General features: G+C 41.1%; 1 protein-coding gene across 1 annotated transcript in view; it reads right to left on the bottom strand.

Annotated features, from left to right (window-relative positions):
- Positions 1–415: 415 nt before the first annotated feature.
- LOC123748033 (G-protein coupled receptor dmsr-1) overlaps positions 416–13161 on the bottom strand; it is a 95692-nt gene continuing 82946 nt past the window's right edge. Inside the window, exon 6 of the mRNA XM_069328863.1 lies at positions 416–8677. Coding sequence (XP_069184964.1) covers positions 8491–8677 — 187 coding nt within the window. The 3' untranslated portion in view covers positions 416–8490. The remainder of the gene's footprint in view (positions 8678–13161) is intronic.

Raw genomic sequence — 13161 nt, 5'->3', positions numbered from 1 at the left:
TTACCTCCTCTTTTAGCAATACGGATAATGTAGTCCACACCGTTACGCGCCTCCTTCAGATCACAAAGAAATCACAATGGCGAGATGTATCAACGGGAAAATCATTATGAAGTAATGAGGTGACTTGAACCCACAAGCCAGAGTGTAGGGGCTAACTAAAAATCCTGGTTGGCCTGTAGTTCTGGGCCTCAAGAACCTTCTAGTAAATTCAGTAGAGTTCCGGATTGGTCGGCTTTTCATCTATCTTGGCAGAGCGGGTTAATTTTGGTATCTGGGACTAACCAGAACGCCAATTCAAGTCACACATTACCTTAAAATGATTTTATCATTGATACATCATGCAATTGTGATTTATTTGTGATTTGTATACCTTGATGATGCTTGAACATACCATTAGGAACAATAAGAATCCAGAATATTTACAGTTTTAATGTAATTGTCATTATCGTATTAAAACAATTAGAAACAAAAAATCAAACTGAACAAAAACTTGGTAAAACAAAGGCACAGTTTGTAACAACAGGACAGAGAGTAAACTATTCGCTTACAGAAGCGGTGTTGGGGGGGGGGGGGGAGTGGGATTGTGAACTATAGGGTGGAGTTATTAGGACTCGGGGGTACAGACTGTGGTGGAGAGGATCCAGCACCACACTAACTACGCCAATCATACTAACAATGCCAGTGAGGTCAATCATATTGATCATGGTGGCCATACCAGTAATATTTACCATGTCAGTCATAACAACTACGTCAACCATACGAACAACAGCAGCAACGCCAGCCATACCACCCACGCGAGTCGTGTAAACCATATCAACTACGATAGCCGTGCAAACCATACCAACTATGCTAGCCGTGCCATTCATACCAACCACGTTAGCTGTGCCAACCATAGCAACTACACTAACAAATATAGTTTACGTTTCCTTTATTCTAATTGCTCATCTAAAGGAAAACGAAACTAAAAACACAAAAGGGCCCTTGTTTAGAGGTGGTAAACACGTAATTGACTAGTTTACTTCTGCTGTTCGGGCTCTGTTGTTTGATTGTTTAATATTTTATATGTCGGGTTTCATCTCCGAAGGCACTTGAAAATCCTTTGTTTTTTAAATAGTGCAGAAGAGCTCCAATTAAAAACTAAATAATATAAAACATTAATCTCCCACTTAAATATTGACTGAAAAGACATAAAACGTAGGAAATTCACTCGTCAAAATCAGTCATAAACATGTCATCAGACATTTGTAGACCTAAGAAAACAAAAAAACAATTAAGCATATTGTTTCAAGCACATGAAATAACACGAACTAATTCTAAAAATGCCTTCTGGACTGCTTGATCTTTTTCTTACTGTACTGAATACTAGTTTGAGTTGCGGGTTAGGTATAGTGCTGTCGACTCTCAGTAGCAAACCACAGTTGACCCTTAACCTCACCTGTGTGACCTTGGGGGCTCAGGGACAAAGTCAGGTGAGGGGTCCTTTAGGTTAAGCCTTGAAGTAGCGGAATGATCCTTGAAGTGGGGCAAGGGTCCTTGATGTAGTAGAGGATCCTTCTGGAGGAAGGAAAGGTTATTTGGGGAACTTTATAGTTGGGGGTTTGGTTTTTAATGTGGGGGAAAGGTCTTTAAAGTAGGGGAAGGAGTCTTTAAGGGGGGTTGGGGTTTTGATGTAAGAGAGTTGCGTTTAAGGAAGGGGAGAGGTGTTCTTAGAGGGAGAGGAATGGGTCTCTGAAGATTGAAAGGGTTATTAAAATAGGGAAAGTGAACCGGAGAAGGGAGTTCTCATCTAAGTTCTCTTAGATGAGAACCCTCATCTAAGAAGCGGAGGTTTCTTGAAGTAGTGGGGAGATACCCCCATGAAGAACGAGAGGGGTCCTCGAAATATGGAAAGAATTCTCGGAAAAAGAGAAAGGTCTTTGAAAAAGGGAAGGCTCCTTGAAGAAGTCATAGGGGGTCCTTGAAGTAGGAGAGAAATCTTTGAAGGAGAAAAGGGTTTATGAAGTAGGTTAGGGGTGTTTTAAAGGGCACTGTATCCTTAAAAGAGGGCTTGGAAGGCCAGAAGAGTAATAACGTCTCCCCCAACAGCGCTGTCTTTTCCCGTTACTTAAAAGCTAAACACGCAAGTGTATAATCATACATATATAATACAAGAATTTACGAAGCAAAAAAATGCGCTTTCTTTATACTATATATTTTATATATACCATATAATAATTTTTGTTATAATTAATGTACAAAATAAGTTGTATGCATATGATAACATTGGTTTCAAATTCAACCCACGATTGTATACCACAGTGTAAACAAAAGTACATTGTGCTCAAAACCGCGCGATCACAGTCGCTATAACAAGTGATAGGGTCCGATGTAGCGAAGTATCTGCTCCAGAGAGCAGTAATATAAAACTATCAAGGGATGCATAGAGGCCATAGGTCAATCAAGCTGAGATGCATTACTGTACTATTACTGGTGACAGCGGTGGTGGCAGTGATGTTAATGCTTCCGTCTGCCCTAGTGGTTGTTCAGTTGCTGCTGCAGTAGATCCTACAAAGTACAACAATTAATGGCCCACTCTAGGGCCACTAATAGCAGAGAGTATTCAAATAGGCACCATCAATGTTGCTGATGATAGCACTATTTACTCTTGTGCTTACTGATGGTCGCATTGGTGCGCAGGCTACTGTTGGCACCCATATTTGTCTTGCTTTATGCCCTTATCGGAGCGAAATACTTTTGTCTTCTCTAACCTAAAGGGAAAGATTTCTTGTCTGCTCTCAGCTAAAGGAATAGTACTTTTGTCTTCCTAACCTAAAAGGAAAGTGTTCTTGTTCTCTGCAACCTAAATATAAAAGTATGTCACTGTCAACATTCCAGGAAAGAGTCAGTGCCTTCAAGACCAGATCGTTGACACAATGTTTCTTTTTAATGATAGCGCATAATTAATCCACATTTTTCTTTATCCACGGCTCTCTTATTTGTTTAATTTAACAGTTTAGATCATTTATCTATTTCTTTACAGGCTCTGACCAAATGGTAGTTAAAGTTTCCGGACATAAACATCTTTTTTTTTTAGGTAGCCAATAAGTGAAATCATTGCACACATTGCCAAAGAAAAGCATGTGATCGAATCAGGAACTTCTTAGTTCATGTATTACGTTTAAAACAAACTATAAATATTGATCGTTCAAATGTCTTCAGTGCTTTCAGAATTTTCTTTTGGATGAACTTTTAGTAAAACAGTCCTCGCACTGAAGTTCGATTTAAAATTTAAATTGACGATCGTCCATTAACGTTTTCCATTTAGCGAATAACCGTTATTCCTGTCATGACTCCTATGTGATGATTTGACCTGTTGTAGATGGAAATATCAAACACAAAGAGTTTTGTGTTTTGGCACTAGCATTTACAAGTCTTTGCCCCCTAGTAGGGATTTTAGAAAATCCCTACTAGGGATGCTGGAGACACCGTATTACATACTGTCAACGAGATGTTCTCCGTTGAAGGTATTTACTTTAGATCGACGCCAATGGGCCAGGTAGTGATCGAGACAAGAGCGAGGCACTGGATTCCAGTTTCCAGTAATGACTCTCTAAGTTGTTTATTGTTCGTTTCTCCTGATCGTTGCCTTGGAGTTTGTTTGGCTAGACAGAGCAAGGCTCCGCACGGAACACATACATGAGATCCACATGGAACGCACAAGTGATCCGATCCACACGATACACATATTGACTATACATAGGACACACATGTGATCCACATGAAATAAAACTTTATCCACATGGAACACGTTGTCTTCACATGAAGTACGTATTGGCTCCACATGGAACATATATTTGGCTCCACATGGAACACATATTTGCTCCACATGGAACACATATTTGCTCCACATGGAACACACATTGGTTCCACGTGGAACACATATGATATCCACTTGGAACATATATGATACCCACTTGGAACATATATGGGTTCCACACACAACAATATTTGTTCCACATGGAACACATACTGGCTCCACAAGGAATACACATGGGCTCTAATTGGAACATATATTGGTTGCACATGAAATACATATTAGCTTCACATGGAACACATATGGGCCCTACATGAAACGCATTCGTTCAGTATGCAACACATATCGGCTCCAAATGGAACACATATTAGTTCCACATAAAATACATATTGTTTTCACATGAAACACACATTGGCTCCACTTGGAATACATATGGGCTCCATATGGAACATATGTTGGCTCCATATATAACACATTGTTGTTCCACATGGAAGACATTTTGGCTCAAACTCGAACAATTACGGGAGCCCCACAAGGAATTCATATCATTTTCACACGGAACGAATATTTGCTCCACATGGAACACACATGTGCCCCACATTGAACACACATTGGCTCAGCATTAAACACATATGGGTTCAACATTGAACACATTGGCTCCACATGGAACGCATATATAGTCCACAAGAAACATACATTGGCTCCACATGGAAAATATTGTCTTCACATGAAACACATATTAGATCCTCATGGATCCTATGTTGGTTATACATGGCACACATATTGGCTCCACATGGAATGCATATTTTCCTACCTATCTTCCTGTTTTGATAGTACTTTTGTAACTGTGCACCATAGTACAAACATTGACGTACTAAGGAATTAGATAGCATAATTTTGTACTATTCACTTCATAAGAGTCCGAAGAAATAGGCTAAAAAAAATTAAATAGTCCTAGGCCTAGTCTGGCACACATATGTACTATATTAGGCCACGGGTAGCATGTATTAGGCCTAGACAGGTTAGGTTAGTTTAGTTTAATTCGTCTTTGCCATATAAATAGAAAATCTTTTCCGATCTTTCCAAATTCTATAGTACCGATTTCTACTTTCTAGTTGTGTTGAACGTCGGTATATGTACTGTGGTCCTCATCGTCACTATAAGTACTACCAAAACAGGAGAATGGGCTGTATGTTCACATGAAACACACAAATATTAGCTCAACATGGATCACATATTTTTTTCTACATTGAAAACCTACTGGCTTTATATGGAACACATATATATGGGCTTCGTATAGAAAACATATTGGTTCAACATGGAACACATATAGGTACCACATAAAACACCTATTGGTACCAAATGGAACACATATTGACTCCACATGGAACACACATTCCATGTGAAACACATATTGGCTCCATACGGAACACAAATTGGCTCGACATGGAAATCATATTGACACCGAATGGAACCCATATTAGCTCCATATTGAACAAATTGGCTTCACATAGAACACATATTGGCTCCACATATGCTCCACATGGAACATATATAGGCTACACATGGAACGCATATTGGTTCCACATGTAACATACATGAGCTCCATATGGAACACACATAACACATATTGACTCCTCATAGAACACATATTGGTTCCACATGGAACTCATATTGGCTCACATGGACCATTTATTTGCTCCATATGGAATATATATTGCATACACATGGAACATATATGGTCTCCAGCAAGAACATTTATTGGATCCACATGGAACACACATTATCTCCACATGGAATACTCATTGACTTCACACTGAACACATTATGGTTCCCACATGAAGCACATATTTGCGTCACAAGGAACACACCTGGGCTCCACATGGGCCTCACAAGGAACACACCTGGGCTCCACATGGACCTAACAAGGAACACACCTGGGCTCCACATGGACCTCACAAGGAACACACCTGGGCTCCACATGGACCTCACAAGGAACACACCTGGGCTCCACATGGACCTCATAAGGAGCACACCTGGGCTCCACATGGACCTCACAAGGAACACACCTGGGCTCCACATGGACCTCACAAGGAACACACCTGGGCTCCACATGGACCTCACAAGGAACACACCTGGGCTCCACATGGACCTCACAAGGAGCACACCTGGGCTCCACATGGACCTCACAAGGAACACACCTGGGCTCCACATGGACCTCACAAGGAACACACCTGGGCTCCACATGGACCTCACAAGGAACACACCTGGGGTCCACCTGAACCTCACAAGGAACACACCTGGGCTCCACATGGACCTCACAAGGAACACACCTGGGCTCCACATGGGCCTCACAAGGAACACACCTGGGCTCCACATGAACCTCACAAGGAACACACCTGGGCTTATAGAACAAATATGGACTATACGTGGAATTAACATTGGTTCCACGTGGAACTCATATTGACCTTGGAACCCATATAGGACTAATATTATCATATGCTCCACATGGAACATATATGCTCCACATGGAACATATATGCTCCACATGGAACATATATGCACCACATGGAACATATTTGCATAACATGGAACACATATGGGGCTCCACATGATGCATATATTGCCTCCACATGAAGCATATATTGGCTCCACATGGAATACACTTGAGCTCCACTTGCATTATATATTTGTTCCATATACATATGAGCTCCACAAGAAGCATCTACTGGCTCCACGTAGAACACACACATTGGCTCCACATGCAGCATATATTGGTTTTACATGGAACACACATGGGCCACACATGAAGCATATATTGACTCCACATGAAGCATATATTGGCTCCACATGAAGTATATATTGGCTCCACATAAAGCATATATTGACTCCACATGAAGCATATATTGGCTCCACATGACGCATATATTGGCTCCACATGACGCATGTATTGGCTCCACATGAAGCATATATTGGCTCCACATGAAGCATATATTGGCTCCACATGAAACATATATTGACTCCACATGAAGCATATATTGGCTCCACATGACGCATATAATGGCTCCACATGAAGCATATATTGGCTCCACATGAAGCATATATTGGCTCCACATGAAACATATATTGACTCCACATGAAGCATATATTGGCTCCACATGACGCATATATTGGCTCCACATGACGCATGTATTGGCTCCACATGACGCATATATTGGCTCCACATGAAGCATATATTGGCTCCACATGACGCATATATTGGCTCCACATGACGCATGTATTGGCTCCACATGAAGCATATATTGGCTCCACATGAAGCATATATTGGCTCCACATGAAACATATATTGACTCCACATGAAGCATATATTGGCTCCACATGACGCATATATTGGCTCCACATGACACATATATTGGCTCCACATGACGCATATATTGGCTCCACATGACGCGTGTATTGGCTCCACATGAAGCATATATTGGCTCCACATGAAGCATATATTGACTCCACATGAAGCATATATTGGCTCCACATGACGCATATATTGGCTCCACATGACGCATATATTGGCTCCACATGACGCATGTATTGGCTCCACATGAAGCATATATTGGCTCCACATGACGCATATACTGGCTCCACATGAAGCATATATTGGCTCCACATGGAACACACATTGGGTCCACATGAAGTATATATTGGCTCCACATGAAGCATATATTGGCTGCACATGGAACACACATTGGGTCCACATGAAGTATATATTGGCTCCACATGACGCATATTTTGGCTCCACATGAAGCATATATTGGCTCCACATGGAACACACATGGGGTCCACATGAAGTATATATTGGCTCCACATGAAGCATATTTTGGCTCCACATGGAACACACATGGGGTCCACATGAAGTATATATTGGCTCCACATAAAGCATATTTTGGCTCCACATGGAACACACATGGGGTCCACATGAAGCATATATTGGCTCAACATGGAACACACATGAATCTAGGGGTTTCCATAGGACTGCCAGTTACTAATGGTATCCCTGCTAGTGACCGCCTCTCAGCGTCAACAGCATCGTCACCAGCGGCTTCCAACTGTCAACTAAAATATTTATCGCCTCAATTTTTTAAGATTTCGGAACAATTTACGTAAGCATCTTCCGGTGACTACTGGAGGAGAAATAGGGGGGAAAAGAAGAATGGCGAGGAAAAAGAAAAAGAAACAAACCATTATATAAATGTTGTACGAGATGAAACACAGTATCGAAGAATGCTGAATTTTGTTCACTGGTGGATGAACGATGGATCAATGATGTGGTACAGGTACAAAAAGTTGGTGGCCAAGTGGTACCAATTAACCACTTCCAAACAAGTGGGGCTAAACGAGCAACAGCTAAGATTCCAGTATTGAGGGATACTTACTAGAAGATGCCACCAGGCCAGAATCTTGGACAAGATGATGAGGTGGAGGTTCCAAGATTCTATCCCTATTACTTATTAGGAATAGCAACAATATAGCGAAGGCCTCTACAATCTAGCAATATAGCTCCTAAAAACACTGCGGTAGACTGAGTCTGTACCACACACAATGCAGTATAAGCCTCATTCAGGTGACGGAGCGTACATCATCCTTAACTACGGTAAACAACGCGTTATGTGGCTTTTATCAGCTGTGGGCCGAACTTTCACCTAGAGCTGAGTGGAAACTGTCTCGCCCGGAAGCCGTGGTGACAAGTTGACGGGCTGAGGTGGAGATAGGAGCGAGCGGAAGGTAACCCGGAACTGATGAGACATGATATAGTAGAGGAGGAAGTTGACGGCTCCATTGATGAGCGCGAGAAGGTCCATCACCTCCCCCCAGTGTAGGTAGCACTTCCTGTGGGAGAGAGTGTTACGTTATGCTCAGCGGTAAAGCTACTAGTCGTGTGGTGGTCACGATGCTAGTACTCGCCTAGTTGTACTTACGGGGGTTGAGCTTAGGTTCTTTGGTCCCGCCTCTCAACCGCCATTCTACAAGTGTATAGATTCCTGAGCTTCTCGAGCTCTCTCATATCTACACTTGAAACTGTGTCTGGAGTCAGCCTCCGCGGCATCACTTCCTAGTGTATGCCATATGCTAACTACTCTTCTTTCTAATGTGTCTGTGGCATATTTGGGAACTAAGTCTCCACTTGTGTCCTTTTGTGAGTGTACCACTCTTGTTAAATAATCCATCCTTGTCTACCCTGTCAATTCCCCTGAGAATTATGTATGTGGTGATCATGTCTTCCCGAGTTTTTTCTGTCTTCCAGCGACGTGCGGTGCAGTTCACGCAGCCTTTCCTCATAACTCATGCCTCTTAGTACTGGGACTAGCGTAGTGGCATACCTCTGAACTTTTTCCAGCCTTGTCTTGCTTGACAAGATACGGGCTCCATGCTGGGAGCCGATTGGCCTATATATATATATATATATATATATATATATATATATATATATATATATATATATATATATATATATATGTCGTACCTAGTAGCCAGAATGCACTTCTCGGCCTACTATGCAAGGCCCGATTTGCCTAATAAGCCAAGTTTTCCTGAATTAATATATTTTTTCTAATTTTTTTCTTATGAAATGATAAAGCTACCCATTTCATTATGTATGAGGTCAATTTTTTTTTATTGGAGTTAAAATTAACGTAGATATATGACCGAACCTAACCAACCCTACCTAACCTAACCTAACCTATCTTTATAGGTTAGGTTAGGTTAGGTAGCCGAAAAAGTTAGGTTAGGTTAGGTTAGGTAGGTTAGGTAGTCGAAAAACAATTAATTCATGAAAACTTGGCTTATTAGGCAAATTGGGCCTTGCATAGTTGGCTGAGAAGTGTGTTCTGGCTACTAGGCACGACATATATATATATATATATATATATATATATATGGTCCATATATATATATATATATATATATATAATGTCGTACCTAGTAGCCAGAATGCACTTCTCGGCCTACTATGCATGGCCCGATTTGCCTAATAAGCCATGTTTTCCTGAATTAATATATTTTCTCTAATTTTATTCTTATGAAATGATAAAGCTACCCATTTCATTATATATGAGCTAAATTTTTTTTATTGGAGTTAAAATTAACGTAGATATATGACCGAACCTAACCAACCCTACCATATATATATTATATATATATATATATATATATATATATATATATATATAAATATATATATATATATATATATATATATATATATATATATATATATATATATATATTTTATTAAATATGACCGAAAAAGTAAGATTAATAATTCTAACACGAATTTTCTCAATCTTTCGTACATTATGCTTCACTGTTGGAGGTAAATAAAAAATCACTTCTCCAAAATTCATTTTTATTTCTAGTCTGACGCGACACGGGCGCGTTTCGTAAAACTTATTACATTTTCAAAGACTTCACAAATACACAACTGATTAGAACTTGCGTTTCCCTGATTTTATATCTACATTTGAGTGAGGTGGGAAGGGTGATGTGGCATTACATTTGAGTAAGGTGGGAAGGATGATGTGGCATTAGAGGATATTAATAGGGTATTAAAAGTATCAACACAAGACAGAACACGAAACAATGGATATTGAATAGAAGTGTTTGTAGAAAGCCTATTGGTCCATATTTCTTGATGCTTCTATATTGGAGCGGAGTCTTGAGGTGGGTAGAATATAGTTGTGCAATAATTGGCTGTTGATTGCTGGTGTTGACTTCTTGATGTGTAGTGCCTCGCAAACGTCGAGCCGCCTGCTATCGCTGTATCTATCGATGATTTCTGTGTTGTTTACTAGGATTTCTCTGGCGATGGTTTGGTTATGGGAAGAGATTATATGTTCCTTAATGGAGCCCTGTTGTTTATGCATCGTTAAACGCCTAGAAAGAGATGTTGTTGTCTTGCCTATATACTGGGTTTTTTGGAGCTTACAGTCCCCAAGTGGGCATTTGAAGGCATAGACGACGTTAGTCTCTTTTAAAGCGTTCTGTTTCGTGTCTGGAGAGTTTCTCATGAGTAGGCTGGCCGTTTTTCTGGTTTTATAGTAAATCGTCAGTTGTATCCTCTGATTTTTGTCTGTAGGGATAACGTTTCTATTAACAATATCTTTCAGGACCCTTTCCTCTGTTTTATGAGCTGTGGAAAAGAAGTTCCTGTAAAATAGTCTAATAGGGGGTATAGGTGTTGTGTTAGTTGTCTCTTCGGAGGTTGCATGGCTTTTCACTTTCCTTCTTATGATGTCTTCGATGAAACCATTGGAGAAGCCGTTATTGACTAGAACCTGCCTTACCCTACAGAGTTCTTCGTCGACTTGCTTCCATTCTGAGCTGTGGCTGAGAGCACGGTCGACGTATGCGTTAACAACACTCCTCTTGTACCTGTCAGGGCAGTCGCTGTTGGCATTTAGGCACATTCCTATGTTTGTTTCCTTTGTGTAGACTGCAGTGTGGAAACCTCCGCCCTTTTCCATGACTGTTACATCTAGAAAAGGCAGCTTCCCATCCTTTTCCGTCTCGTAAGTGAAACGCAGCACGGAACTCTGCTCAAATGCCTCCTTCAGCTCCTGCAGATGTCTGACATCAGGTACCTGTGTAAAAATGTCGTCAACATACCTGCAGTATATGGCCGGTTTCAAGTTCATGTCGACTAAGACTTTTTGCTCGATGGTACCCATGTAGAAGTTTGCAAACAGGACACCTAGGGGAGAACCCATAGCGACCCCATCTACTTGCTTATACATGTGCCCATCCGGGCTCAAGAAGGGTGCCTCTTTAGTACAAGCTTGGAGTAGTTTCCTCAGAATACTTTCTGGCATGTCAAGAGGAGTACAGGCTGGATCACGATACACTCTGTCGGCTATCATTCCGATTGTCTCGTCCACAGGTACGTTGGTAAACAGCGATTCTACGTCCAACGAGGCTCTTATCCCTGTGGCCCGTGCGCCCCGCAGTAAGTCCACAAATTCCTTTGGAGACTTCAGGCTGAAGGCGCAAGGAACATAAGGAGTCAGCAGGCCGTTGAGTCGCTTCGCCAATCTGTACGTGGGTGTGGGTATCTGGCTAATGATTGGCCGAAGTGGGTTTCCAGGCTTGTGCGTCTTGACATTTCCATACGCATATCCAGGTTTATATTCCCCAATGATCTTTGGCAGGTGGAGTCCGGATTTCTTGGCGTTCACAGTTTCGATCAGTTTGTTGACCTTTGCTTTTAATTCGGCTGTAGTGTCCTTCGTTACCCTTTGGAACTTAGTTTGGTCAGAGAGTATGATGTTCATTTTCGCCAGATATTCGTCTTTTTTAAGAATGACATATATTGGCGACTTGTCACCTCTCCTGACAACTATCTCCTTGTTCTCACGAAGGCTTTTAGCTGCCGCTCTAAGCTCGGGGGACAGTATGGTGCTTCTGTAGTTGCCTCGATTCTTTCCTCCTTCTGCAATAAGTTCTGCTTGTAAGGTATCTTTGGTAGTGACCTTCTTTTGTGTCTCGAGGTCGAATATGTCGTCCAACAGAATTTCCAACTCCACTTTCCGGGCCATTTCACTCGGTCTGGACATAACATGACAGTTTATGCCCAGATTTAGGAGAGTGACTTGGTCCTCAGTGAGGTTAATTCCTGCAAGGTTCAGGAAGCCATCTCTTGGTCGTGGAATTGCCATAGGTCCTCCATATAATGTTGTTAGTTTCTTGATAATCCTTGTTTCAGTGCTGAGGTGATGTTGGTCTGTGAGGATGTCGAGGTGTTGTTCAATGCGGGTACGGATACTATGGTCGATGTTGCTATTTCTCCACTCGTTTGTAGCATGAAGTAGTTGCGTTTTTTTGTCTTTGATTTCATTCTCTGCCTTGTATATCTGATCACGAATCAGATCCTGGCGATATTTTATCATGAAGGCTTGATTCCTTGCTGCTGGGTCGTGCACTTTAACATTAGTATATTTTGGTAGCAGTCTTTCCTGTAGACATATTTTATTAAATATGACCGAAAAAGTAAGATTAATAATTCTAACACGAATTTTCTCAATCTTTCGTACATTATGCTTCACTGTTGGAGGTAAATCAAAAATCACTTCTCCAAAATTCATTTTTATTTCTAGTCTGACGCGACACGGGCGCGTTTCGTAAAACTTATTACATTTTCAAAGACTTCACAAATACACAACTGATTAGAACTTGCGTTTCCCTGATTTTATATCTACATTTGAGTGAGGTGGGAAGGGTGATGTGGCATTACATTTGAGCTACAAACGAGTGGAGAAATAGCAACATCGACCATAGTATCCGTACCCGCATTGAACAACACCTCGACATCCTCACAGACC

Source organism: Procambarus clarkii, chromosome 22 (genome assembly GCF_040958095.1).
Source record: "Procambarus clarkii isolate CNS0578487 chromosome 22, FALCON_Pclarkii_2.0, whole genome shotgun sequence".
In the NCBI taxonomy this organism is placed as follows: Eukaryota; Metazoa; Arthropoda; class Malacostraca; order Decapoda; family Cambaridae; genus Procambarus; species Procambarus clarkii.
This window is presented reverse-complemented; position numbering and strand designations above follow the sequence as displayed.